Source organism: Gastrolobium bilobum, unplaced genomic scaffold, assembly GCF_033153095.1.
Source record: "Gastrolobium bilobum isolate Gb01-03AN ecotype WA unplaced genomic scaffold, APGP_CSIRO_Gbil_v1 utg37553, whole genome shotgun sequence".
In the NCBI taxonomy this organism is placed as follows: Eukaryota; Viridiplantae; Streptophyta; class Magnoliopsida; order Fabales; family Fabaceae; genus Gastrolobium; species Gastrolobium bilobum.
This window is the reverse complement of record NW_026896741.1, coordinates 14,717-39,128: the sequence shown is the minus strand read 5'-3', so window position 1 is coordinate 39,128 and position 24,412 is coordinate 14,717. Positions and strand designations below refer to the sequence as shown.

Here is a 24,412-nt window from a genome sequence, read left to right as displayed (position 1 = left end):
GTGTGTCACGATTGGTGGTTCCCTTTCCAAACTTTGCATTACCACCATTATACACGCAACTCAAACAAACAAACAAACAAACAAAAAGAAAAAAATAAAAGAAAAAAACACGTTCTTTCTGTTTCTCTCTTTGTGGGAATGAAACTCTATGGCCTGGTTTCTTGTTAACCAGGTCCTTTTCAGCTTGTAATCCTTTAATTCTCCTCACATTCCCTTTTTCCTTTTGAAATTCTCAGCTTTCTTCCACAATGAACGATCTTCTAACGGTACTGTTCACTTTTTCCACATTTCTTGTTTTCTTTTGTATTTTTCTTTTTTTGTTTTTCATTTCACCATTGTCGATTCTATTTGTTTTTTATTTTTATTGTTCGTGTTTATGTTTTTCTAAGATTTTTGTTTTGGGTTTTATCCAGATCTAGCTTTGTGTATGATGGGCACCATTTTTATTTTTTTATTTTTTTTTGACTGGGTTTGGTGTTGTGCAATCTAGATTTCAGCTGTGCTTGGCTTTCTGCTTTTGCTTTTCCTGTTTGTTTTGTAAGAAAATGTAGGAAAGTTAAGGGATTTTGAGAATGTGGGTTCTGGAACCTTTACAAAATGAGATTTCAGCATTATACGAGTCATGTTTTGATGCAGAAGTTTATCGCCCTCTACCATTTCGTAGTTTTTTCAAATTTATAAAATTTGTATAGTTCCAGTTTTTGATTTTGGAATTAGTGTTGCTTTTTGTTCAGGGTTTCATGATTTGTATTTCATCCGTGTTTTGAGATCTGATCCATTTTTAAATAATAATAATAATAATAATAATTGCCATGGACAGTGACAAGTAAATTAATCTGGATTTATGTATCAACTTGATTTTGATTTTCGTTTGTCAACAATATGGAAATGGAAATATGCAAAATAAAGATTAAATAATGTATGCAGCATTAATTTTTTTTTTTTACTGGACTGGAATACTCTCGTGTTATTTAATAACGTGACAATGTCATGTTATGAGAAAGAAACTAATGAAAGCATATTTAATGGACCCTACATAAGTAATGGTGGGTTTTATGTGGTTGCTTTTTTGTGTCTCTCTTGATTATATTACTCTGTCATGTTAGTATGTAATATGGGAGGATCCAAATCCTTTCTCACTAGCCTCTTTTTGTCATTGAAAAAAGCTTGTTGGCTAACCAGAACCCAAAAAAGGGTCTGTAGTGGATGTTCTTTTTGGTAAAACCGTAACTCAAAAGATGTCCTTTAAGGAATTCTTTGACGGCTAAAAGCCTATAACAAAGTAATGAACCAGTTAACGTTATTCTTGTAACATAAGCATTTCTAGTGAATTATTCCATGTTTTCCCAATCCACAGAATCTGAATTTTATTCATTTCGAATTTATCATTGTAATTTTATTTTAAAACAATCATTCCTTCCTTCTTATATAACAATGAACTTGGTAATTCTCTGATACATAAATATGCTGATTTTTGTTGTTCTAATCTACTATGGACTGACAGTATAGTCACTTTGTTTTAGCTTTGAATATATATATATATATATATATATATATGGAAAAAGTATGTCTACAGCCACTTTAGATAACATTATCTACAGCTACCCTTTTTTAATAGGTCTGACCAGTAAGATATAGTTATAACAATAAAGTTGTTTTTTTTTTTCTCTCCTCAGACATTGTCGGCTGACGTGGCGGAGAGAGAAAATGCAATTTTTGTCTTACTGTTCAAACTTAATTAAAAAGGTAGCTGTAGACAACCTTATCTAAAGTGGCTGTAAAAATGTTTAACCTTATATATATATATATATATATATATATGGGATAGGATCAACTTACACCGGTGTAAGAATAATAAATCTTACACCAAATCTTAACCGTTGATTTCCGTGCATCCAACGATTGAGATTTATTGAGAATTAAAAATTAATTAATGAGTGAGATCTAATAAATCTTAACCGTTAGATGAAGAAAATCAATGGTTAAGATTTGGTGTAAGACTTATATATATAAGGGTATGATTATCTTACATCGGTATAAATTACGCTCTCAACCTTAGCTGTCAATCTTATTTATAAACTAACGACTCTAATTTATTACATATGTGAGGGGTAGGATTATCCTACATCGATGTAAATTACACTCTCAACCATGGTTGTCAATCTTATTTATATGTAATAGCTCTAATTTTTAGATATGTGTTAAATGCAAACGGATCAATGACTAAAATTGGGTGTAAGATATTTTATTCTTAAATCGGTATAAGTTGATCCTTCTCCAAATTTGAACTCATTTTTTATTTATGCTTTACTGCAAAGTTTCTATAATACACATTTGGGAGATTTGATAACCAATTCTCATGATGGGTAGAAGGTTCAACTCTGTTTTTCTTTTTCCGTAAGATCTAGATATGCTTTAGTTTTGATTTGTTAAATATGCTTGTTTTCTATGATTGACAGATCCATCTTTTAATGACAGTTTCAAATTTCCGTTTGTCTGAAATTGCATATTTGCTAATATATTGTCTTGTCAGGGAAATTGGGGGAGTGGATGCTTATTTATTCTTGAGTAAATACCCTTTTTGATCCCTAACAAAAAACACGGTCCCCACTTTAGTTCCTTACAAAATTAAATTAGTTCCTAACAAATTCAAGGTGGACCCATTTTAGTACTTTTGAGGGACTAATATGGGTCTTTTTTGAATTTGTGAGGGACCACGATTTCAACTAAATGGGTCCACTTTGAATTTGTTAGGGACTAACTCGCTAATTTATTTTCGTAAGGGACTAAAGTAGGGATCGTGTTTTTTGTTAGGGATAAAAAGGGTATTTACTCTTTATTCTTTAATCGGTATAATATATTTATTTGCTGGGACTTGGGAGTAATCATTTTTGGGCGCGTGTTTTTCTGGTTTAGCTGGTGAAACAGAATTGGAAAATTTCTATATGATGATCTTCAACTAGTTTTTTTATTGTGGCCAGCTGACAACGAAAAAGCATCCATTTAGAACAAGTAAAAGAAGGTTAAAGAGAAAAGATTTCTTTTTTGATTGCATATCTTTTGAAGAGATACATTTGCCTGATATCGGGGCTGCATGTGTAAGATTAATGCTATTGGCATAAAAAGACACCTGTGGAGGGCCATTGATTCTGCACACTCTTAGACCTCCACTGGCCCTGCTTAGGAATAGTATTCTGTTTGTGACACAACTATTTTGTGTATACATTAATATCTGTGTTCTATGCATAAATGAGGTTGTGGATGTGTTTAAAGTCTGTTTTTGCAGTTTTGTAGATATATTCAATTGTTAAATGTCAAGTAGGCATGCCAATGCAGCAATGTTTCATGTTGAAGCTAGGGGAAGCAAATACGTAGAAAAGACTTTTTTTGCTATTTACAAAGTTCCTGGGATGTTTATGGAAAAATGTATTTTCAATTTTTTATTTCCAATATGTTTGTATTAAATGAAAATTATGCAATAAGATCTATAACTCTGATTTGTACAATTGATTTGGCTGTGAACTCAATACTTCCTTTGACTGGTATTGGGGGACAAAAACAGAACACGTGCACTAAGGAAGATTCAAGGCACAATATCAATCCCCTGTTTTAGGTCTTAGAATTGCATATTACCATATAGACCGTAATAATATTTAAAATGTCTTGTAGTGAGATCATATCAATATTTTTGAAATAGAATATTTGTTCTGTTCGTCATGCTCTGAAGTTTTCATACATCTAAATATCGGTGTGTGCTTGAGTGTTATGTGTACTACTGTGCTATTTTCTCAATAAATGGGTTGGTATAAGAGCTGTAACAGTTGTTGATAGTTTGTATTGGATGTGCATATAGCAAAATCATCATTAAGAGCGGGCCATATATATTAATTTCATGATCTTTTTTCAGGAATCGTTTGAGATCCCACGTGGCCAAGGTCACGTAGGTGATGTCGAGTTGGGACAATATGCAATGAATTCAGGAGAACTGGGCTTGGATATTTTCTTCAAAAAGGTGTTTATCTTTATATCTCTGTAAAAAACATCAAGCAACTTGTCTTTCATTATTTCTTTCTTTTCCTTAATTCGTTTTGTACAATTACTGGATGGTTTTGACATTCATGTTTAATTATTTGGCCCATCTCATTGAATGTTACTATCGCATATTTTTAATAGGTTCAGGAGCTTGATAAACATTATGCTAAGCTGGATAACCTTTTGAGAAAGCTCCAGGTAACCTTTCTTTCACACACTTGAATACTAATTCTTGGCTCCTGGAACACTTTAAGAGCAAGTTTTGATCATGTGAAAGTAATATACATTTGGAGATGCGATACTGAATCAATTAATTTATTGACTCTTAAGATCTTTAATATACCTATAATAGTAATGTCACAGAACTATGATAAATAAAGAAGTGGGCAATTGAGGTATGATATTTTTTTAAGGGCATGTGGTTTCACAAAGAACAAGGTTATTTTCCTATGGCCAATGTAACAGCAGAAGAACCTCTTAGTAAAACAATGCCATTATGTTATGTAAAAAATCAGGTCAACGAAGAGGCTATTTAAATCTAAGTCCTTTTCAATGGTTTCACTTAGTTTTTCTTGGTCTTCCTCTACCTGGAATTGTTTGGTTATCCTCCTAATCAAATCTTCCTACTAGCTTCTCTTAGTCTTATTCTCTCACCAAACTATCTTGGCCGCAATTTTACAATCTTTTTCATCAACAGGTGATACTTGATGCTATCCGGCAAGTATACCGTTTCGCATAAGTAGTAAAGTAGTAAGAAAGATCGTCTCCTCAGGGATTGAAAACCAAGTACTAAAATAATCAGTCACTTTAAGTTGAAAAACTTGATCTTTTGTTGGGAAAATTAAATTGAATATTAGTAACCATAAAAGTAAAGACTTATTTTTGAGTTTTTGTATTTTCAAGAATGAAAAGAAGAATAATAATGGAGTTGGTTTTGAAAATATGAGAAAGAATTGCAGTTAGGGAACACTCTCATTTTCATCTCTTGCCAACTTCTTTATCAGATTGAGGGCTTGCTCTGAGGTACTCTGCCGAATAGAACCTCCAGCTGCACCATTAATCACCAACCTTGTTTCAGGAGAAATGCCATTAAAGAAAATTGCTACCTTTCTGTCATTGTCTCCTTCCCATTGTGGACACTTCCGGATAAGTTCTTGGAATCTATTCCAAGTTGCACACAATGATTCTCCTTCAAATTGACGGAAATTCGTGATTGCATTCACCAGCTGATTATATTTCTCCATAGAAAAGAAATGGGCAAAGAATTTGTTTGACAAATCTTCCCATGTTGAGATACTATTTGCTGGTTGCCTTTCTATCCATTTGAGAGCACTTCCCTTAACAGCAAAAGGAAATAGTCGGAGCCTGATAGCATCAGCTGGCACACCATTGTGCTTCGTAGTGTCACAGATCATCAGAAATCGATCTATGAACTCATGAGGGTCTTCCTCGTCAGCACCAGAATATTGAGCTCTTGCCACCAAAGAAATCAATGATGGTTTCAACTCAAAATTGTTTGCTTCCACCGTCGGCCTGACTATGCTTGAGTTTGGCCTATTGAACACTGGTGTCAGAATACTTTCCAACAATCTTGGGGGTGGATTGTGGCCTATGCCACCATCATCGTTGTTGTCTCCTTCCATCTCTTGTTTTGGTTGTGCAGGTACGCTTTTCAAATCTTCCCAAATTATCTGCCTAGCCGCCTTCCTCAGTCTCCTCTCAGTCCTTGAAATTTCAGGATCAAGCAAAAAGTCTTTAGATGGAAGTCTACCTCGCATAAAACTCAGAAAAATTTGTTAATAGCACCTGTAAAATGCAAACAAGAATAATAAAATAAAATAAAATTCAATCTCAAAGATCAAAGATGATTTATAATATTGAAATTTTCAATCCCCGGCAACGGCGCCAAAAACTTGATGCTATCCGGCAAGTATACCGTTTCGCATAAGTAGTAAAGTAGTAAGAAAGATCGTCTCCTCAGGGATTGAAAACCAAGTACTAAAATAATCAGTCACTTTAAGTTGAAAAACTTGATTTTTTTTTCTGAAAATAAAGATTGAATCTAACTCAAAACAGCAAATAAAATAAAAATAAAAATTGAAGGTTAAAATATCTCCCCTTTTTAGAAAATTTTTTGTTTAGACCGTTCTTTCCGTGGTGTAGTTCTTAACAGGTCTCGCATACAACATGCCATGCGACAATTCCCAGATTAGAATGTTGCTGTCCTCAGCAACAACTATACTAGTCGGAAAGTAATGAAGTGCATAATCATCAGCAGTCCTCCATAGCAGCATCATCATCCTCATCATCAGCAACAACATCATCCGGAACGGCCTGTGATGCTGCCTCTGCTGGAGATGGAGGTGGTTGAAACTGTGGTCTAAAACTCGCAGTGTCAATCCCGCGATCACTGCATAGCCTCTCCATCATCTCCCTCAGGTACCTCTGCTCGATCCTCATCTCTTGTATCTGAACCATAAGGGAATCTGCAGGAGGTGCAGCTACGGGCTCTGCATCATGCTCAGGTGCAGGTGGTGATGCTGGAGGTGCTCCACCTGCTGCACGGGCTGCCTTCCAAAGAGCATTCCGACTAGATTCTGCGCTCATAGTAGCAAAATTTGTCTGTGTGAGGTCTGTTTTAACCTGCACATCATGAGGCTCATCATCAGGAATCTCCACTCCAGCCGCTTGACAGAGCTTCTGTATCAAAGAACTGTGAGCAAGGTGGATCTCAGCCTTCTTCTGAGTGATGATGTATACTATTCTGAGAGAGTGTTCCCTAACTACAATAAAAGAACTTAGCCAGACATAGTCATATCCGACATAAACAAATATTCAAAAGAAAGCATAAAAACTATAATTACTAGAAAGAATGGAGAAGAATTCTTGATCTTCAGTCCTCTACTGCTTGCTCCGAGTTTTGAAATTGGTTCCCTTGTTGTGCTCCCAATCTCCTTATTTATAACCACCGGCATTGAGCCCATCCAAGAGTTTGTATTTGATTTAAACTTTGTTTCCTTTTTTTCATGTAACAACCTTGGAGATTTGATTGATAAATTAGAATTTCAAATCTTGATTCAATCTTACCACAAATCATCTAATCTTATCTCTAATTTGGATAGAGATCTCATTGCTGAATCAAAAACTTGATTTTTAAATCTTTTTCTTTTTCAAAATTGCCCCGTTGCAAAACACGGGGTCTGAGAATTCGCAAACTGACGCTCTCAGCGTCAAATTCACGCTTCAAGCGTGAATGCTTCTGTCTGAAAAATTCCTTCCACGCTGCCAGCGTGAGATCCACGCTTTGAGCGTGGATTTTGATTTTGCAAAATCCTCGTTTTGCTCCAGTTTGTTTGCTTTTTCCTACAAAATTAGCATAAAATCAGTATTCAATCCTTGATTAAGATTTTGACAAATTAACAGTGATTCTTGCTCTTTTTCTCAAGATTTCATCAACATTCTTTCTCTTTTTGGCTCAGATTTCCTTATATGCCAGGCGCATATCAATACTCCTACTCTTATTTTCTTTATGATAAATTCATTTCTGATCTTATTTATTCTTATTTGTTTACTCATCCATGCAACATTCTCATATCTATAACATCTAGCATATGCTCATGTCGACACTTTATAGCCCAAACTTGGTCCCTTAAAGCATTGCTGGTCTTATGGTTGTCCGGTGAAATTTTCGTTTAAGCTTGAGTTGCAACTTTCAGTTGCCAATAACACTTGAAGCATTCTCCATTTGAACCAACCAGTTTGGATCCTATATTTTACATCTCCCCTTATCTCTCTATTACTTTGTATGATAGATCCAAGATACCTGAATTGTGCAACTTATGGTTTGATATGATCTATGATTTTCTCCTCCAAGCCATTGTTTGTGCATCCTGCTGAACTACATCCCATATACTGTGTCTTTCTTCTATTTAAACTAAAACCATGTGATTCCAAAGCTTCTCGCCACAACTCTTGTTTACCATTTATACCCTCTTGATTCTCCCAGGAGGACTATATCATATGCAAAAAGCATGCATTGAGGCACCATCTCTTGGACATGGTTAGTAACTACATCCAAAACCAAGGTACAAAGATAAGAGCTCAAAGTTGACACTTGATGTAACTCGTAGTTATACGAAAATCCTTTATGACCCCATCTTACATATTCTTGTTGGCCTAAGCAATTTGAACTCATTTCTTCTCTAGCACTTTCCACAAGATTTTTCTTGGCACCCTATCCTAGGCATTTTCTAGGCCAATGAAAACCATATGCAAATCTTTTCATCAATTAGCATACAAATCATTTCCATAAATTTGCAAGTCTAGAGTGAGGAACAAAATGGAGAAAGAGAGAGAGAGATGAAAGGATTGGGATAACCATTTGATGAAGGACAAAAACAGAGACAAAACTAGAATGACTAATGCTGCCTATCATTTGGTAGTTTGTAGTTGTATAAGACTTTTTCTACTGCAATTGAATTAAGTCTTGCAATGTCTCTACATTTGAGTCAGCTTCCATATCAGGTGAATTGAGAAATCGGAAAAAGGAATAAACAAAGAACTGTTTTTGCTTTTGTTTTGGAATTTGGTAAGAGTTAAGCAATAAGTAAATATAATGTTTGGTCAAATTATCAAAAGGCATTGTGCTTCCTTGTTGGTTTATGTTATGAACTAAAAATTACTTGAAATTGGTCCTCCCCATTTTTATGCGAATCTTGTCTGCAGGATGCCCATGGAGAGTCCAAATCTGTGACCAAGGCTCCTGCCATGAAGGGTTAGTATGATCGTGTTTTATCTTTTTTAAAGCAATCTTTAGCATGTTTCATTGCTTCTTTTTTATAATCAACATAAAATAATAAAAGAAAAATCATTGAGTCATGCATCCCTCCTTTCATATAATTTTTTTTTTTAAATTTTATAGTGAGAATCATACAAATATGGAAATTGGTACTCCTTTTGTGACTCACTCAACCCTTAGAAGAATATTTATTGTAGGCGTTACTGAGATTTTGCATTATAATTATAAATCAAATTATACATGTAAAAGAGAAATGAATGGTTTGCCTGTAAGCTGTAAGTATTAATATTATTTATAGTTTATACTTATGATTTTGATAAGAAGAAGAATTTGCTTAGGTAGGACTGGTTCTAGATGTTAAATTGCACTTCTGATAAAAAGACACATTTGAAGATAGGTGTTCTGGGGCTATAAATGAAGTTCAAGAGAATTAAAGTAATTAGTTTTGCTTGATCCTACAATTGTCTGCAGCTATAAAGCAGAGAATGGAGAAAGATGTTGATGAAGTTAAGAAAACTGCGCATTACATAAAGACCAAAATTGAAGAACTGGATAAAGAGGTAAGATCTCTACTGAATGTCTTTCAGTGTTTTATTCAATACCTAGATTCTTAGTGTGATCTCCCTGGTCTCCTCCCTTACTCCATTCTGTTTCGTAGAATTTGGCAAATAGGCAGAAGCCTGGGTGTGGAAAAGGATCAGGTGTTGACCGGTCAAGAACAGCAACAACCATGTCAGTAATGATTCAACTTTTTATTTCTCATTATTATTATCTCGTATTTTAGACAAGCTCTATGGATTTGAGGTTCTCATTGTATCTGTAGTTTAGTTATTTAGTTCTTCTTTCACAATTTTTTAACTTTTCATTGCTCAAGCTCTCTCACTGCATTAATATAACCTTTTCGATACTGAAAATTTTACTGGACAAAATTCAACACAAGTCCACTAGAGAGTCTTGGAATTAAATATTCCACATCCGGGGCAGCTAAATTTCTGGCTCTTTTGGAGTTTAAAACATTCTCTTGTCGTTAGCATCTTGCATGATGTTCAACTAACAATATGAATTTATCTTTATAAATATAGTCATATTTATCTGGAAACTAAAGAATGTTTAAAAAGAATAAGAGTAAAGGAAGATGCTATCATCTCAATCCAAATGCAGAATTTTAACGTAACTTCTTAATATTATGACCCTAGTTTGTAATAGGAGACTTTCATACCAGAGCTTCTAATCCATAAATAGTTTTAAAATAAAATTTTGTTCATATGAGGTACTGAGCTCAGGGCCTAACTTATTTTACCTATAGGCTATAATTAGTGACTATATTATTATTTTTCCATGTCAATGAGCAGTCCATGGCTTTCAACTTATACCAAGATGTTGTTATCCGAAATTATGTCCTTGAGACCAAACTGATGGTATGATAAATTTGAGAACCAAAATGAATGGGGACAAAACCCTGCATCTCTTAAACCCACATGCCCTAAAAGAGAAAATTCGAAACTGAAATGTACTTATCTGCATCACAATGATTAAACCTGAGGATTTCCCTCAAACAAGGATTATACTGTTGTGGTTCTGAATTATTATTATTATTATTTTTGGCTTAATGTTTTATTGAACCAATCTCATCTGTACCTGATTTTTCTATCATATTATTCTGCAGTTCCTTAAAAAAGAAACTGAAGGACAAGATGGCTGAATTTCAGGTAGATTTGGCTCATATTTGTTTGTTTGAGAATTTGTCTTTAATCTTCTGTTCTTCAACTTAATCCCTTTTTCAAAATATTTGCAGACCCTGAGAGAAGCCATCCATCAAGAATATCGCGAGGTTGTTGAGAGACGTGTCTTTACAGGTTTGAGTCTACTTATTAGTGGTTGTTTTCAATTTTATGAAACTTGGTCCATTGATTTTCTTGATTTGATGTTAACTCTTTTGTATTCACTGGTTTTCTTGATTGTTAGTAACGGGCACAAGAGTTGATGAGGAGGTATTTTTTTTTTTCCCCCTGAATTTTCATTAATATAGGGAAATATGTCTTTTAGAAGTTTTTCTTCTAATCATTTAACAATGTACAGACAATTGACAGATTAATTGAGACTGGAGATAGTGAACAAATTTTCCAGAAGGCAATTCAGCAACAAGGACGAGGCCAGGTTCATCCCTCCCTCTTACTCCCTTGATAGTTTCCTATTCAACTTTTTTTTTTATTGAATATTGTCCAGAGTGTTGAAGAAGAAGTGTCTAGGAATGGAGCTAATATTTCAATCCACGGAACAATGGGAAAGAGATAACTGACAAGGGAGGCTCAATACCTCTAGCCTTTGGTCCGATGGTGAAAATTAGGGGTGTGTGTGTGTGAACACCTAGGATTGAGTGAATACTCTGGGTAGTTGAGATCAAGGAATGCTCAATGTGCAAAACTGTATACCTCTGACACTGTTCCAGCCTTTTGTAGGGGCTTGGTAACAGTTGAGGGAGAGTAGAGCGACCCAGAGAGAAAAACCCGCAGGTGGTGATCGTGGGTGGGGTAATGGTGTCGAAGGAGTCATGGGTGACAAACCCATGACCTGGGCTGGAGGACTTGGCTTTGCCATCAAAGGCTGTTCTGCAGTAGTCTTTGGGCCTCCAGTCTTGTTGGCCTCTTAACCCGGTTATAATCTGGGAACTTTTTTTTTTTTTTTTTTAGAGTAGTCTCAAGGGTATCATCCAGCCGTAACCGAAGACTAATCCCCATCGAGCACTGTCGAACCCTTTCGGGAGCGGCTCTCCCAAATCTTTTTTTTTCATTTCTAGGACTCGAACTCGAGACCTCTGGTTAAGGGGCCCAGGCTCCTTACCACCTGTGCCACCTGTGCCACCTGTGCCAAAGGAGTTTGGTATAATCTGGGAACTTATCCTGGAACAAATTTTGACTTGAATATCATCCACTCATCTAAACCTTCCATCATCCTACATTTTCGAAAAATTTCCCATAATTTTGGTTTATGGGGCTGGGAGGGGTGAGGAACATTGTTGATGTTCCTTGGACAATAGGCAAATGACATGAATATTTAGAAATCTTACATTTGAGCTATCCGTGTAGATAATGGACACCTTGGCAGAAATTCAAGAGCGACATGAGGCAGTTAGAGATGTTGAGAGGAAGCTTCTTGATTTACAACAGGTATTTAATCAATCTGTTCAATTAATTTGACTATGACATATGTTTGATGTAGCTCAACAAATTATTACAATTAATATTCTGATTATATGAAACAACATCAACATGAAATTAGGAATTAATATCAACATCTAACATCATCTTTATTCCGAACTAGTTGGAATTGGGTTCGCAGTTATATATCGAGTTTGAACCATAATAACATTCATGTCTTGGCAGATATTTATGGATATTGCAGTGTTAGTCGATGCACAGGGAGACATGCTTGACAACATAGAATCACAGGTATTTTGATCATTTTACATACAAGGCCATCATTGAATTGGGAAACATAAATTCTAGCTATTATTACTATTAGCTAGTCTCTTTGATAAAACTGTTGAGAGTTACATTTGTGATCAAAGTTGGTTTCTACTCCTCATGCATCAGGTTTCAAGTGCAGTTGATCATGTGCAGCAAGGCAATAATGCACTCCAGAATGCCAAGAAACTACAAAGGAACTCTAGAAAATGGATGTGCATTGCAATAATTATACTTCTCATCGTTGTTATTATCGTCGTTGTTGGTGTGATCAAACCATGGGTTAACAAAAATGGTGCTTAGTTACTAATTAATTGGTAATGCATAATTACGTATATATAATTTTTTTTTTCCCGATCCATTCTTTTGTTTTCACATGTTTTGAACATTCATTCCTGCACTTGAGAGATACATTGGACCAGCTTATAAAATATTCAATTGATTTGTATACTATTTTTACGTAAAAGAAAAAAATATTAATTGTTTATTGGTGAACATTTTTCTTTTTTCTTTTTAGCTACAAAAATCTATGAAGCTGCAAGACGATACTATGTCAATGATCCTTAGGGTTTGGTTGTTTTTAATCTCCGCCATTCATATACTAGCGTTGGCAGTTGCTACTAGTTTTCTTTTAGTTCATAGAAGTTATTGAACAGATAATTTAGACTGTGGAAAGATAAAGGGAAAATAAGTATATTTTTATTTTCTAATATTTCTTTTTAGTTTTTAAATTTGTTTCACTGTAATTACTTTTTAAGTTATTGAATTTTTACCATGTTTTTACAAAATTTAATTTCGTCTTCCTGCCAACAAACTTGGCCAGCGGGGTTTTTTTTTAAAATATTACAATTGGTTTATCACTTTATGATTAATCTGATTCGGAGTGGGTCTCGGAATTAAGATTTTAAATCCTTCTAAAGATGATACTTTCAGCATGGTTATGTTTTACAAAACATTATTGATGTCATATAAGAGTTAAGTAGTATTAATTCGCTAGCTATGCCAACAAAATTAGCTTTAAAAAAATAGTGTTAACATAATAATTTATGACTATTTTTTGAAAAAAAACATGTTAGATAATGAATTTTTAAATTGAAAAAAGAAAAGAAAAAGAGAACGAATATATATAGTTAAGTCAAATTTTTTCATATGCCAATTTGTAAACCCAGAAGAATTTACTACTAAAGTTATAGAGTCTCTTTGATTGAGTGTTTTTTTTTTAAAAAAAAAATAAAAATAAAAATAAATCTGTTTTGTAATTTTTAGTAATTTTTTTTTTGGTACAGTAGTAATTGTTTTTTAGAATAAAAGAAAAAATATGTTTGATAAGTTATTGATTTTCAAGTTCATGATCTTCATTTGTATTTGGTGGGTTTTGGGTAAATGAATGACAAAATACTCTAATTCTAATAATCCTAAGCTCCTCAACTTGCGAAGATAAACTTGAGTGTCGATTATATACTATTTTACCTTTGCATTTTTATTAAAAGGTTGTGATGTGTCAAGTTTGCCTCACACTTCAAATTGAAAGTCAAATTTTAACCCAAAACCTCAAGAATTAGGATAATAAATGGAAAAAGTGTTTATCCTTTTAAATGGCATAATTTATGTCATTTTACTCTCACGAGATGGGACCCACACCTTTATATTTTTTTGTCAACTCTTTCTTCTATCTATCTCTTTCTCTCACTTAAAATGATACAACTTTACATTTTTTAAAATGATACATTTTTCCCGTAATAAATATATGAATCATTTAACTTATATGAATTTACTAAATTTATTCTTATTCAACTTGAGACTTTTTCACACTTAAATTTTAAACCATCTCCTCTTCAAATATGAGAATGGCAAGTGCTTTTCCTCGTGTGGATCCTATTTCAACGGGAACTTGATGAGTCGGTCCGGCTACGCATCTTGCTTTTACTTCTATATCGGGAGTTACTCCACGTATTGCTTGACATAAAACAGATAGTGAATTTATTTCTATCTTTTGTTGATATCAATATCAATATGTTCCATATTCAGAGTACCCAAATTGATATGAATAAGGAGACAACATCTAGTGATCCATTGCAATTACCGAATGGGCCAATCACAAGATCAAGGGCCAAGAAGTTTAAAGACGCTCTTAGTCGGTTGATCTAGCAAATGTGGGCTAATCATGAAGACATCAAGTCCAAATTTATTCATAATCAGAATTTAGTTAATACTATTAATGCAAGGGAGGTTGAGTGGAATGAGTAGCAATTTTCAATGTCAATTAATACTTAGTGGGGTTGTTTCACATTTACAATGTCAATTAATATTTAGTGGGCTGATTAGAGTCTTTTCTTTTTTTCAAGTTGTTAACTTTAAATTAGTGTTTTTCATTTGTTAGTCTTTTTCTATTCTTGGAGGGATGTTCCAAGTATGAATAAAGGAGGATACGACTCTTGTAATCAGATTTTGAAGTTATAATATAATATAGAAATTTATTCTCTTTGGTTCTTATCTAGAACTCAGAACTTATCAAGAAGTTTGTTCTTGTGGCGTTCAAACTAGACTTATCACTCATCTTCTTCTTTCTTGAGTGTGGTGTTTTTATCTTTCTTATACATTTGGTTCTTATCTTCCATAGATAATGGGTCAAGATTCTTTATTTCTTGTTTTAAATTCCTAATTATAGAAATGATTCTAACTAATTTGATCTTGGATCTCACTATTCTTGGTGAGGTTCATATCACAAATATTTACCTTGAGTCAAATACTTGAAAAGCAAAGCCGAACCAAACATAAGGCACTATGATTGTTGTTGTTTTTATTTTTTCACGTTAATTTGCATATCAGCTCTGAATTACAAAATTACACAAATCTATTGGACAATAACATTTTTTTATAGTTGTATAAACATTTTTCTAGTAGTTCTTGATTTATATCCATAGTATTTGTGGAAGTTTATTAGGCCCTACTAAGTGCCCATCAAAATGCTAGCACTATTATACAGGAGATCCCCTTATTTGATCATAATTTATTTTTCCCAAAAGATCATTACTACTTATTTTATTTTTTTTAGACAAAAGGCTTAAAGCCCAAAAAAAATGAAACTAACACTGAAACTGAAAACTAACTAGGACTATGAATAAGACGAGCTCTCCCAACTGATGCAAGATCAGTCAGGTACAAAAGATGAATTCCTTCGAGCAGTTTCTCAAAAAATAGCTGGTCAACTTGATCTGTGTGATCTAGCAGATAATTAGTCATCCAATTTGCATACATGTTTCCTTCTCTGTATGTATGATAAAGATGAACCTCCCAATCTCTGTCAATCCATATTCGTATACGAGATAACAAACGCATCTCACGAATTGCAGCACCTCCTTTGGTGAGCCCAATAATTGCCAGTAAGAAATCACTTTCAACAATAACTTCTATGTAACCTGCATTCCATACCTCCTTCAATCCATGTAAAATATCCTAAAGTTCAGCTCTAAAAGCTGTGCACTTTCCCAACCTAATTAATTAAACTTAAATATGAAAAAAGAAATATAAAAAATTATAAAATTGCAAAAACTTCTTATTTTGCAATTGTAAGCATGCATAGAGGTTAAACAAAGTCAGGGGGACCAATTAAGTAGAGCTTACAAAAATCTATTCTATTTTTTACTTACTTCGACTTTTCTTGGTATCCTACTTACTTCGACTTTACTATTTAGTATATCACTCAAGCTTTTAGACTTTTACAAAAAAACATATTTAAATATTCAACTAAGTAGGCTTTGAACAAGGTTTTTTTTTTTTTTTTGGGTAAGCTGAACAAGGTTTTTAAAAAAGGCTGATATCATACTGTTATATTATTATTATTAGGGATAGGTTATTGTGCCTACTCCTATTTTACCTACTTTTGCCTACCCCTTTCGTTACCGTTCGATTACCATCTCATCCAACGATCCATATTTGTGATATAAAATAAACCTTTTTTTCCCTTTTTTTTCTTCTCACTTTCTTCCATACATTTTCTCTCTCCTCCCCTTTCTCTCTTCCTCTGCCATATACCTAATTTTTTTCCCTTCTGCCGTCGTGGACCTCAATCTCCTGACAAACTGTTCGATTCTAATGATATTTTTAATCCTTATAAATTAATACGATTGAATCGATGACTAACAAAAAAGTTTTGATGTGATTCAAAGCGGTGGTGCCACAAGGTCGATATGTTCACAGAATCCTCCTTGTCTCTGCTTCAATATGTCGATCTGTTCTTCCACATGATAGATACTCTTAATTTCTAATAATTAATTGGCTATCCGTATCAACATAATTGTTGGAATGGCACCAATTAACCCTTTTTCCAGATTTTTCCAATATCAATTTTTTTTATTCTTTAATTTTTTTATTTATTTTGAATCTTTTCCAACTCTGCACAGATCTTTTGAATCACATTAAAACTTCTTTGTTAGTCATCGATTTAATCTTATTAATTTATAAAATTTATGTTGTTCTTCAGATCTAAAAACTTGTTGTGATTTTTCAATCCATTGACACTGGTAATTTGATAGAAACTGATTCAGAAGGAGAAAATTTATATTACAATAATAAAAACAGAGACTAATGTATATTGACGATGATTTCAAATGCTGTGGTAATTGATTTCAAATGCTTCTGCGCCGTTCACCTGGGCAGAGATTAACGATAAAGGGAAAAAATTGGTATATGGCAGAGGAAGAGAGAAAGGGGAGGAGAGAGAGAAAATGTATGGGAGAAAGTGAGAAGAAAGAAAGGAAAAAAAAAAGGTTTATTTTATATCACAAATATGGATCGTTGGATGAGATGGTAATCGAACGGTAACGAAAGGGGTAGGCAAAAGTAGGTAAAATAGGAGTAGGCATAATAACCTATCCCTTATTATTATTATTATTTTAAACTTTGCAGTCACAATATATACGCGGGATTCTTAATTAAAATTTAAAAATGCAGTTTACCAAAAAAAATAAAAAATAAAAATGCAAATTCAGGGTCACTTAAGTTATTACCATCAAAACGCTAGTATTATTATTCAAATGGTGGTGAAGCTAACTTCCTTCAACGTTTGCTTGATAATTTCAACCTTCAAATTTCAAACTACGCTAAATAATCCTGCAATTATTGTCAACATGATTAACTAATTATTATATTGGTCATAGCATATAAATAATGGCATGATTATTACGACTCTCTCTATATTCATAATTTTAAATTTATCATAGATTTTCCAAGATAACATCACCAAGAAGTAAGAAAACCACCATGTTTAATATAGTAATGCTTGTGTTCTTTTCCCTATATCTTCATTCGCGCCTAGCATGCATGGGATTCATTGCAAACACTTAAGAGGCACGCAATATTTACTTATCAAATTTCAATTCATCATTAAAAAAATAAACCGTAATATAAAAAGAGAAAATAAAAGCATGAACTTTGATGATTAACTCAAATTGAAATATTTTTAAGGTTTGTTTATTAGCTTTGTCAATCAAGTAACAAAGAAGACAACGACAATGCCTTGTGAATAATAAACATATTGGATTTGTTGAAGATGGAAAAGAATGTATTAATATAAAAGATTAAGAACAATTGTTATCAAAAAAAAAAAAAAAAAAAGATCAAGAACAAGGGTGTTGTCGGTGACGTGAGGAAGGGGGTTATATAACGTACAACAAACGCAGCCCGCACGTCATCGTATATGCATAAATATCTAATATATATTTATTTTTTCTAATAAACATTTAATATTGCTTGATCTCTAAGGAACAAATGTAGCTGTTGGATTTGAGAGCTAGTTGTGTCTGTGGGGAAGACAACTGCTGATGGTGGCAGAATGCTGTGCACTACATATGAGAAAGCTTTGGGGTAGGGCGAACCCAAAAAATTTTATAATAAGGGGCAAAAATTAAAGATTAAAGATTAAAGATACAAGTATTATCGAGACTAATAAATATAAGGGTTCAATTATTTCAAGTGTTTTTTTGGAGTTATTGAATATAAGTTATCTGCAGTAAGCTCAATACGATATCGTTTTGGAACGAAAATTATGGTGTTTTTATAATTTTAATTTATTTCAAGGCAATTATAGTCTTTATAATTATAATTTTCTAATATTTCAATCTCAAAATGACATTTTTTTGGAAGTAAATGTAGATAACTTATCTTCATTAATTGCAAAAATATTTTTCTAATAATAATAATAAATATTAAAATTTAGGAATTTGAAACCGTCGACTTTCGTCTCTCCCCTAGATCCACCACTACTCTGGGGATGGTGTGTACAATAACGATAAGAAGGCTAGGGTTTCAGAGAGCTTACATGTGAGGTTGAACCTCTCATTTTATAAAGGATTTCTTACCAAAGAGTGAACCTTTTTTTTTATAAAGGGTTTCTTACCTCCTAAGAGAGTGAACTAGATCCAATTCGTATGTAGGTCCATAACCAATATACATATGGAAACAAGTATTTATCTTTTTAAATGACTCAACTTGTGTCATTTTACTCTCAGAAAGAGGTGAGACCCACAACTTTTTTTTTTTTACCAACTCTCTTTATCTATCTCTTTCTCTCTCTTAAAATGACACAACTTTACTTCTTTAAAATGACACACATCTCTCTCTATATATATATATATATGGGGATGAATCATTTGACTCAAGAGTAAGACTTAAAAATCTTATTCTTCATCGCAGCCGTTGATTTCCGTTCATCTGACGCATATAATTAATTGTTATAATTTATTAAATGATAATCATTAGATAAACGTAAATCAACGGCTGCGATGAGGAGTAAGACTTTTAAATCTTACTCTGGAGTCAAAAGAACCCTCCCCTATATATATATATATATATATTCATGTAGGTGAGGTGACCTATGACTTGGTCCTGCCAAGCATGGTATTTTACGTCCTAGTTTATGGAAGTATCTTCCAAAGATCATTTGCAGCCTCCATGTGGAGGCCATTCATGCAATCAACACCATATTTTCAACTGCTTGACCTAGGCAAAAAAGAAGATGGGAAGAGGGGACAAAGACTAGCTTCTTATTTTATTGTTTCCTTTTTTATTTTTTTGGTACAAGTATTTTTTCCTCTTCTGTCTAGGTGGTTTTGTAATTCCATCTTCTTAAGCGTGGCTTCGGGATCATTTTCAAATTTGACATAGACAACAAATGTATTTTTTTTAATGACCTTTTATAGATATAGGGTTTTTTTCTCCATCAAATGGCCTAGATTTTTTTTTTTTTTTTGTGTCAATTTTTTTTCAATTATTTTATAAAATTCAACCAGTTAATTGGTTTCAGCATTGTCAAACCCATATATAAAAAACGGCTTTAAGAAAAACATTTTTTCATTCCTAAAATTCTTATAACTAAGAATAAAAAGTTCCTTATTACTTAAATAAGTTATTATTGATTTAAAAATTTTAAAAAAACAAATAAATAGTTATTGGTTTTTCTTTCATCATTTTTCCAAAATTTAAAATAACAATATTGTACACATGCAGTGGCCGACAAATTTTTGATATAAGTGTGTACAAGTGCACACACAAATTTTTTGGGAAAAAAAATATATTTTGAGTACTCAACAAAAATTAAAATTACATGGTCCAATTTAATCTCTTAGAAAAAAAAAGTCGACTCTCGATTCCTCTGAATTCCAAAATAGACCCGGTTAGTCGAAATTGTGGTTCCTCTGAAATTTAAAGAAGATCTACATTAGTCCCTCAAAAAGACTAACATGGGTCTATTTTAAAATTCAGAGGGATCACGAGTATTTTTTTCTAAGGGATTAAATTGGATACTATGATTTTTGTTGAGGACCCAAAAAGTACTTTATTTTTGTAGTAAATTCAAGTTTTTTTTGTTTATATTCTTTTGTTTTTTAATATATTTAAAACTTACTTTAAAAAAAATTTAGGAGCATTGCCACCAAACCAGATCCCTAAATGTGCAGATATAAATCTGTACACATGTACCGTGTATAGATAATTGACCCGTTTGGATGAGTTTTTTTTTTCTTCAAAAGCTGCTTTTTTTCAAGAAAAAAAAGCACTTCTCGTTTTTAGTTTGTTTGGATGTCTGCTTTTAAAAAAATGAGAAGTCACAAAAAAAGTCAAAAACCTACTTTTTTCAGAAGTTAAAAAATTTAACTTCTCATAAAAGGAGAAGTCAAAAGCCAAATATTTTTTTTCAAAAACTAAACATTTTTATAAAAATATAAATAGCTTTAACTTTTATAAAAATTACTTTTAAAATAAGGAAGAGATAAAATTTACTTTTTTTGGTGGTGTTTCATTAAGTGCTTCTCAACTAACTACTATCAATTTAGTTTTTTTAATATTTTAGAATTAAGAAATGTATGCAAATCTACTTGATTATTTAGGCGTTGGGGGTTTTAATATCTAATAGTTGTCAAACAATAGTTAGTATATAATAACAGAATTACAAATATATTGTATCTTATGATAAACCGCAAGAAACAAATTAAAATCTGAGCTATACAACAAGTTAGGAAGAATTAGTATTTTATTTTATTTTTTTGGATAATTTTTTTATTTTTATTTTATTCTGAAAACACGTTGGTTATAGTGAAATTTCAAACACATATACTATGATGCAGAGTCATTTGAAACCATGGATGAAAACAAAACAGAGAGAGAAAGAAAATAAGGGGAAAAAATGGTGGTATAAGAAATTGTCTTAGATACTTTTTGGGAAATAGTTTTCTCATTTTACATGAGAAAATTTTCTCATGCTACACTTACAATACATGAGTGAGTCTCATCTTGATTTTTTTGTATTCTCACCTTTTTGTGAACCCCACTTATGTATTGTGTGTGTAACTTAAGAAAATGTTCTAATATAAAATGAGAAAATTAATTCCTATACTTTTTATGTGAAACCATCACATATTTTTTTACGGGGAAGAGGGATAAAAAGATAAGCAGAGTTGTAATGTAGTTCTTTGGGAGGGTTATATTTATAAATTTTTTATTTACAAACTTCTACAAACTATACTATGTACTTCCGAAAATACATTAGGTTACATTATGTACTTTCGGGAGTACATAGTGTAATTTGCAAAAATTTGTGAAGAAATCCTTCCGTAGTTCTTTATTCGTAGGGAGAAAAGAGAGTAGCCCTTTAGGAACATAATGTTTTTGACAAAAGTATTAAAAGTACAACCAAAATTAAGTTAAATTGGCAGGGTTGCCTTCTCTATTTCCTTTTTTTTAAAAAGAAATAGTATATTATTTTTTAAAATTTTTTATAGCTTTATGTTAGATATCTCACAAATTGAGTAATAAAAACTAGACTTATGAAAATTATACTCTGGACAATAAAAGTAATTACATACAAATAAAAGTTACAAATTTGAATTACTCAATGTATAATTATTTCAATCCATTCTTGACTCTTTTAGCCTATGATTCTCTTTTTCATCCCTACATCTAAACTTGAAACTTGACTCTGTCAGTAATGCAATGCCAACAAATGAGACAGCTATAGCGGTCATTCTGAAGAAACTCAGGGAAGAAATTGAATATGAATGGTAACTTGTCTACATCATGCATAATTTTCAAATATTTTAAACAAGAATTAACAACTAAAAAATTTCAAGAGATATGCTTGTATTATATATTAAGCCCACTTGCTTACTTATTGAAAAGCTTGGCAACATTTTTCATCCATATATATATACACACACACATATAGTCCCACAAATTGGTAAGCAACAACATCAAAATTGAGGAACAAAGCCTTCCACTATCTTTCTGAGAGCTAAAGAAAGTTTCTGCAACATTTTTGTTGAAGAACTGGTGCACAACTTTACTCTCGGAGATTGGCAAAGAAGTTATTTGCTGGATTCGAATCCGTGATCTTTCAGATCTTTCGGTCACAAAGGAGCAGCTTTACAATACTCGAGGCTCACCCTCGTTTTGTTGAACAACTTCTAATGGAAATTAAATTCCAGCAGCAACAAAAGCAGCATTTGAGGCCAAGCATATCATCAAAAGGAGGAAAATTCAAAGGGAGAAAGAGATCAAACAATAGTAACAACACAAACAAGTTTGTTGGGGTAAGACAAAGACCTTCAGGGAGATGGGTTGCTGAGATCAAAGACACAACACAAAAGATAAGAATGTGGCTTGGCACATTTGAAACTGCAGAGGAAGCTGCAAGAGCTTATGATGAAGCTGCATGTCTTCTAAGGGGATCCAACACTCGAACCAACTTCACCACTCATGTATCTTTGGATTCTCCTCTTGCTTTTCGGATTCGAAATCTTCTTAACAACAGAAAAGGTACCAAACAAGAAGAAGATGTTGTTGCATCTGCTACAAGAACTACCACACACAATGTTAGCAGCACTAGTAGTACTAGTTCAAGCAATAATGACAACAATGACAACAAATCACTTTCTAGTGGGACAACAACTCCTCAAAATACTCAACTATTTGATGATGATGCTTATAGACCAGATTTGAGTAATTTCAGGAATGAGTCTGAGTCAGGTTCTAAGTCCAATCTTTCATGGGGTTGTGAACCTGTTTTAGATCGTTTTCCTTTTGCTCAAGCATTGGATATACCAAACCCTGATGGATTGCCTTATGCAGCTGAGTTGGAGCTTTCAGAATTTGAAAGGATGAAAGTTGAAAGACAAATATCAGCTTCACTTTATGCAATTAATGGTGTGCATGAGTACATGGAAACTGTTCAGGACTCTAATGAACTTCTCTGGGACCTTCCACCCTTGTGCTCATTTTTCTCTTAAACATAAAGGGCAAACCCAATATGCAATGACTATACGAAGATAGGGATAAGGATTGATTATACGCAGCTTACTCATGTATTTTTTGCAAAGAGATTGTATTTTTTCTTTTTTCTTTTTTTGTGTGTTAAACATGATGGTCTAAATTTGATCATGTTACTCTTTCTTCCCAATATGTTTACAGTCTTTTCTTATTTCTTATTTAAAACTTGGGAAGAACAATAGCTTTAGGGAAGGAGTATTCTGTTTAACTGTTTTTCCAAATGTCAGAGGGAAGATCCATGAATTGCAGTATCTGCTTGAGGGGACCTTTTTTCAATCATCAATTGTGTGAAAAGTCTAGCATTTTTATTCATCTTCTGAAATAAAATTAAAGCTTTGTTAGGATCTAGCGCTTATTATTATGCCAAAATCTATGACACTTATTGGGTGCAACTTTATTTTTTTATTCATTTGGCAAAATATATGACATATACAGGGCCCCAGACATCAGGGATGCATGTTTGGTATCAACGGATCCGGATGTTGAATCCCAAGCAATTAATTATGCAGGCACACACAGAAGAAATTGTTGGGGCCATAAGCCCGACAAGATTGAAGTCTATTTTGAAATTGTTGGGGCCATAACCCCAACAAGATTGAAGTCTATTTTGTGTGCCTTTTATGTTCGTTACGGCTCATATTTCGCATTGAGACAAAGACACTTATTGGTGAAATACATAAAAAGTTAAAGCCCATATCGGGTGAACCATAATAAATTTGTGTGTTCATTCTTTTCTTTCCTTAGCTCTTTTCTGTTTTACAATTTGTGTGATTTCTTTGCAAAAATTTTAAGCGTGAGATAGGATATTATGCTTCTTCTTTTTCCACTTACTCATTTTTAATACAGTTAGATCAGACTATCAAGAGGAAAGAAAAATAGTGAAAATTAATTAAGATTCTGATCTAACGATTTAAAAAATAATAGGAATATAAAAAAGTAGACATAATATTTTATTCCTTTGAGGATATGCCAATGTGAAAATCTAGATTTTGGAGGCAAGGCTGAGTATGAAAAATGGAATGTTGTACCTTGCAGACAAAAATGAAATTGACTATTTATGTTGCTTTACATGGATCAACAGTATAATTACAGTCCCTTGAAATTTCCTTCAAACAAGAAAGCCAAGGACTATGAGTGCTTCAATAATAATAATAATAATTTGAAGAAAAAAAAAATAGCTTCCGGATCTTCTCGGATTTTGGTCCAATGTTTTTACATAATCCATGCCTTTTGGTAATCTGGATAGACCATGAATATTTATAAATCAAATTTTCAATCAATTATGGCTACTTATAATTTA

The 24,412-nt window shown here is 32.9% G+C and overlaps 2 protein-coding genes across 2 annotated transcripts; both read left to right on the top strand.

The window, feature by feature from the left end:
• The first annotated feature begins 248 nt into the window (after positions 1-248).
• On the top strand, positions 249-12,597 carry LOC133301754 (syntaxin-132-like). The gene is made up of 13 exons (XM_061501450.1): positions 249-266; positions 3,908-4,012; positions 4,174-4,230; positions 8,758-8,806; positions 9,302-9,390; positions 9,489-9,562; positions 10,497-10,539; positions 10,626-10,686; positions 10,796-10,821; positions 10,910-10,987; positions 11,917-11,997; positions 12,214-12,279; positions 12,424-12,597. Exons 1-13 carry the CDS (start codon positions 249-251, stop codon positions 12,595-12,597), a joined length of 921 nt encoding a protein of 306 aa, XP_061357434.1.
• A 9,656-nt stretch (positions 12,598-22,253) lies between these two features.
• LOC133301747 (ethylene-responsive transcription factor ERN1-like) lies at positions 22,254-23,072 on the top strand. The gene has a single exon (XM_061501443.1). The coding sequence runs from the start codon at positions 22,254-22,256 to the stop codon at positions 23,070-23,072; it is 819 nt and encodes a 272-aa protein (XP_061357427.1).
• Positions 23,073-24,412: the final 1,340 nt, after the last annotated feature.

What these genes read in the sequence shown, in the direction of transcription:
- LOC133301754 (XM_061501450.1), top strand. An exon ending in ACCTTTTGAGAAAGCTCCAG is followed by an intron (nt 4,231 to 8,757) that starts GTAACCTTTCTT and finishes TCTTGTCTGCAG; the next exon opens with GATGCCCATGGAGAGTCCAA. An exon ending in TTGACAACATAGAATCACAG is followed by an intron (nt 12,280 to 12,423) that starts GTATTTTGATCA and finishes CTCATGCATCAG; the next exon opens with GTTTCAAGTGCAGTTGATCA.
- LOC133301747 (XM_061501443.1), top strand. Translation starts at nt 22,254, where the DNA reads ATGGAAATTAAATTCCAGCAGCAACAAAAGCAGCATTTGAGGCCAAGC.